Source organism: Anopheles aquasalis, chromosome 2 (genome assembly GCF_943734665.1).
Source record: "Anopheles aquasalis chromosome 2, idAnoAquaMG_Q_19, whole genome shotgun sequence".
Classification (NCBI taxonomy): Eukaryota; Metazoa; Arthropoda; class Insecta; order Diptera; family Culicidae; genus Anopheles; species Anopheles aquasalis.
The window spans coordinates 44,332,501-44,337,500 of record NC_064877.1 but is presented as its reverse complement, the minus strand read 5'-3'; the positions used below and the strand labels follow the sequence as shown (position 1 = coordinate 44,337,500).

The 5,000-nt window shown below is 48.5% G+C and overlaps 2 protein-coding genes across 2 annotated transcripts in view; one reads left to right on the top strand and one right to left on the bottom strand.

Annotated features, from left to right (window-relative positions):
• The window catches only part of LOC126573495 (nicalin-1), a 2,604-nt gene extending 2,323 nt beyond the window's left edge, over window positions 1-281 (bottom strand). The window contains exon 1 of the mRNA XM_050233660.1: window positions 1-281. This exon is cut by the window's left edge and continues 142 nt beyond it. Coding sequence (XP_050089617.1) covers window positions 1-27 — 27 coding nt within the window. The 5' untranslated portion in view covers window positions 28-281.
• An 859-nt stretch (window positions 282-1,140) lies between these two features.
• Window positions 1,141-5,000, top strand: part of LOC126575066 (meckelin) — a 5,837-nt gene continuing 1,977 nt past the window's right edge. The window contains exons 1-4 of the mRNA XM_050235576.1: window positions 1,141-1,357; window positions 1,646-2,400; window positions 4,085-4,723; window positions 4,791-5,000. The exon at window positions 4,791-5,000 is cut by the window's right edge and continues 72 nt beyond it. Coding sequence (XP_050091533.1) covers window positions 1,141-1,357; window positions 1,646-2,400; window positions 4,085-4,723; window positions 4,791-5,000 — 1,821 coding nt within the window. The remainder of the gene's footprint in view (window positions 1,358-1,645; window positions 2,401-4,084; window positions 4,724-4,790) is intronic.

Genomic DNA, 5,000 nt, shown 5'->3' with positions numbered 1-5,000 from the left:
CGCAAAGTTATCGGCCTCCTCGAACATGATCACCGTGCGCTCTCTCTCTCTCTCACTCTCTCTGCCCGTCGACTTTTGCACCGTAACCCAACACAACTTTTCACACAAAATGTGAACCTTCCGGACCGGCCTGTCACGGTTTCGCCAGCGGAAACTGAACGCCTGTGGTCACGCGGAACGCTGGAAGCCAAATGGGGACAGTTTTTCGTGAGATTTCTGTGACGAAATGGTCGGCAAAGGGGGCCCTCGCCGTCCCGGAAAACGGTGGGAAAAAAAATTAATCAGCCGACGGGCCGAGGGGCTCACCGTGTGGGGGGTCTTTGGAAGCGCAAATGGGATTCCTTGCGTGTGCCTTTCCACAGCATAGAATTCTTGGAAAATCACACGAAAACATAAAAAGAAATTAGTAAAACTGAAGAGAAATAGGTATTTCATGGCGGTAAATTGTCCTTAAAATTATTTCATGTCAGCCCCTCTGCTGTGCTATTTCTAAGCATTTGCATAACACTGTATCGATACACGACACCGATTTTGAGCACGTGTATGCCAACATGTTGAACATAAATTGATAAAAGAAAAAGATAACATAACTGAATGATGTAGAAACAATCATGTCATGTGCAGAATATGATAAAACATGTCACAGAAACCAAGAGTTCCTGGAGAAACGACTCGGTTAACGGAAAACCTGTTGTACTCATTCTCCATTTACTTGCTCGTATTTCCCAATACAGCACGTGTTGTGCACCACTACATAATCGTTTCGATTGCCGGCTGCAATTCGCAGGCTAAAGGGTCGAGCCTCCCTTTGAACCGAGTTGGTTATTCGCACACCTCGATCACCATGGTGACCGGAACTAAACAAATGCTTTCATGTTTACGTGCGCCATGGTCTACAATAGACTTCGACGGACACTTCCGAGCATCCGGTGGTCCAGTATGTTACCGAGTGTCCTGGGGCTCGATACAGGTCCACCATACCTGCGGTCGCCCTGTACGCGTCCCGTTAAAGGTCCATTGAAAGTGAAAGCAACCATAAGGTCCGCCCGGTATCGTATGATGCCGGTGCATTGTCGCTAAAATACAGCGTAGTGACCGCGACTTTCGGGCATTTTCTTGGACACACAGCACAGTGAAACAATGGATCAGTCGTCGCTGGTGATACCGTTATTGCTGGTGCTATTAATGCTCACGTGTGCCGATAGATTCGCGCTAGCAAATGGCAACTTTTACGGCTCGAACGATGAGCAGCTGTACGCAACGCCGGATGATTGTCGAGCGAATGAGTATTACGACCTCATTTCCATGAAGTGTGCCTTGTGTGATGATGGACTGCACCTAGTACCGGCCAAGGATAGTGAGTATTTGGGACGCAAATGATCCTAGGTTTGTTTAGAGTTTTGAATTCGGTACCCTCCTCCAGCTTATTGATCCAACAAACGGTCGGGTCGGGTGTACTTGAGGTTCAACTACCTTAGACCGCCAATGGGTGCCAGAGGGTGATGGGATGTCTTTTTCTAAATTTTTTAATGTTATTTCACATTTTGAACAACACAAACCAGCATTGCACATATGCACCAGCTGCAATCTAGGATTCGCAGGCTCGAAAAGGTCACATATTTCTATTTCCTCTTTTTCACCACAGAACTATCCTGCATGTGCAACGAGCAGTCGGTGGCACTACGTGACCATGACAGTGCCCTTCAGCGCCCAGTCTGCCAGAACGTGAGTGAATTCTTTGCTCAATTCGCTGCCACGGAGCGGTTCGATACGGTCAACTTTTGCAAAACCGTCCAAATCGGGATCGTCAATACGACCAAGTCGCTGCGGACGGTCTTCCAGCGACGGCGTACGTTTCCACCCGGCACCGAGCGTACGGTGTGCGAGTGCGACTCAAAGGGCAACACGTTGTACGCTGAGGCAGATTTGCATGGCGGTGTCCATAACTTCTGTGTGCCGCATGTGCTGCTGCGCGATGTCCAGAACTATCCGACGTTCAGCCCGAACCGGCACCTTTACCAGAGCCGGCAGAACGTGCAGCTGTACCGAAATATCAAGTATCTAATAGTGTTTTGTCATGTGATGCGGAGTATGCGACACTGCCAACAGTTGGCAAATTTGTGTGTCCTCAGCTTCTACAGCCTAGACCGCTACTCGCCCTGTGCCATTTTCTATGCCTATCAAACGTATGATGTTACGGGGATGGGTGCCGGTGGAGCGAGCATTCCCGGTGTGGTCAGTGCGAGCCAAAGCTATCTGGCCGGCGATGGTGCAGGCGGTGGAGGTGTTTCGAAGGCAGAACTCGTGCGTCCCGGGTTGTTCTATCGCCGGGGGAAGTACGTTAGCGAGTTGCTCGAGAAGTATCTGGATTTTGAGTACGACAACCGTGAGGACAACCAGGTACGTTAATTCATCATATTTACCTTTCTACTCAAAATATCCTTTCAAACCATCATATCACCATGACCATGACGGTCTTAAGTTCTTGTCACCCTTTTTGTTTTTCACAAAAATAGAAACCCTATTATGCAGCAAGAAATTGAAAATATGTCCCAGAATATGGCGTGACATTGTCCTGCAAACACAAGAACATGGAGTCGGTAGTGTGCTGAAGCAACTCCCTTTCATTAGGGGGGGAGCTTAGCTGTGCGATAATTTATGCGTAACCAAATAGTAACTAACACGATAGCCGTGGTAGCCTAGCCTCATAATCTGATTGTGAGTCTCCATATTACACGATACACGATGACGAGAAACCAGGTCGGTAAGGTGGTGGACACAAAGTAACTGGACCCATTTCTTTACAAACCGGACCCAAATATTAAGAAAAGGACGATGAACTTTCGACGGTGGATCCTCTACGGTTCAGGATCCACTGACCCACTAGTTTGACCCAGTTGTGGGAGAATCTGAAAAGTTGAAAAGCCACGCCACGGACTAATTAGTTCCTGATTTGCATAACAAAAACTGCTATTACAGTACACGCACCGCTTTCCAGAAGAAGCAGGCCGGTGCTAATGTCTCTATAGAGTGTTCTGACCTCAAAGCTGACCATGTCGATGTTGCTCGGACTGACACGGTGCACGGTGGTATATCGGAATCGATAGTAAGCTGAAGCTGAAGCTCGAGCTGAAGGTCAATACCAACTGATCTTCTTTAATATTTAATCGAATCACAACAGCCCATTGATAATGCACGTGCGGTTCCGTGCGTCGCTGTGAGAAAGCTCCTCCACACAGGTACATGCTATGGGGCTCTTGGGGTGTGTAATTTATGGCGAGCAAATTGAACATCAGAACGCCATCAATCTTGATTGTCCATAATGGCGATGTTTGAATGGAAATGCTACCCATTTCATGAGAACTAAAAACTTTAAAGGAAGAAAAATTTGACAGGCTAAACTTTTAATGGAGTTGCGTTTCGATAAACGATCGGAAACAAGCGCGAACACAAGCTCGCCCCGGCATACCGGAAACGCCAATCACTGGCCCGACGATGTAGGGTTGAAAATTGAACACCCAGAATTTCTAGCCGAATTATAGCGTAACACACTTTCTCAGGCAGCACACTGACCCGCCAATGAACCGGTAGCACCGGGTCTCGCACTTGAACACCCCAAAATGCAACTAGGTAGGGGACAACGCTTGGGGAGCGACCCTACGCGACCCTCTGCAATCTATGCCACCATTATTAATGAATCCTGTTATAACACTTTCATGGCCCAGTTGAGAGGGCCACTAGGGCACTCCTAGATGGTGGAGAGTAATTTACGTTCATTTATTCTACGGTCAACTATGGGGCGGTAGGACGGCGCTTGGCAAGACATTGCTAAATGACTGTTGCTACACACCGGACCGTATCTTGGTTAGTGCGCCTTATCGGCGGTTCTCCATCTCTACTCCCAGTAACCTTTAGCGTACATCGGTTGGACTTTCTTCTACTTTACCTAACACATTATCTTGGCGCACAAACATGCAAATGCACCACACATGCACTGGAACACGATAGAAACTCTTGCACGCAGCCAGCAAGTGGTTTCGCGAACCACGAGAACGTTTCCTGACCGATTACCGTGATTTTACAGATTAACAACACGCTCAACCTTACGCTCGTGAGCTATGATTTGTCCGGCCATTTGCGACAGTTTCGCGAAATGCGTTTCCACGATCTGAACCTCTGCGAGCGGTACGATGCGACCCAGGAGCAGCGCATCCGGTTCGGTCAGCGTTACCATCGATCCTGTCGGCTCAATTTGCCTCAGCTGCTGCACGATTTCGCGCACCCAGAGTTCCTGACGCTGTACGTTAATTACTATGAGCAACAACGGGTACGGCTTATGCGCCCGGTTCCGGTGCACATTCGGAACGCCTTCAGCCAGAACACGGACCCGGAACCGGAACGGTGGCAGCTGGTGAAACGCTTCGTACTAGTTGATTCCGTTTCCGGTGCGAACGAGTTGGCCAAGGCAACGAAATCACCGTACGGACCGGTGGATATGCGAGGCCAATATTACTTCATCCGCTACGTCAAGAAGGTGCACGTGGAGTTTAAGTTGCACCCGGATCACACGAAACATCCTAATCGTGTGTCGATCCCATTGATACGGCTGGAGTATGGGCTGCTCAACGCTTCGGTAGCACACTTTCCGTTCTTCGGCCAAACAGTTGAGTTCGAGTTTAACGTATCGTTCACGAAGGTCTACAGCTACACTTCGTTGCTTGAGGTTTGGGAGAATTGCGGTGCGGCCCGGGGAATTGAATGCGTTTTAACATGAACATTCCCTTTTACAGATTCTCCTTCCAATCTTTACACTGCTTGCCTTCTCCATAACTATTTTCCAATCGTATTGCTACAAGCTACGCCAAAACAAGCTGTACTACGACATGGAGATCTTCTGGAACTTTGTCATCTATCTGGGATCGTACCTTGGCACCGCATTCCTCGTCGTGCTGTGCATAATAGTGCTGCACGTGTTCTTCACCTACAAAACGCAAACCACG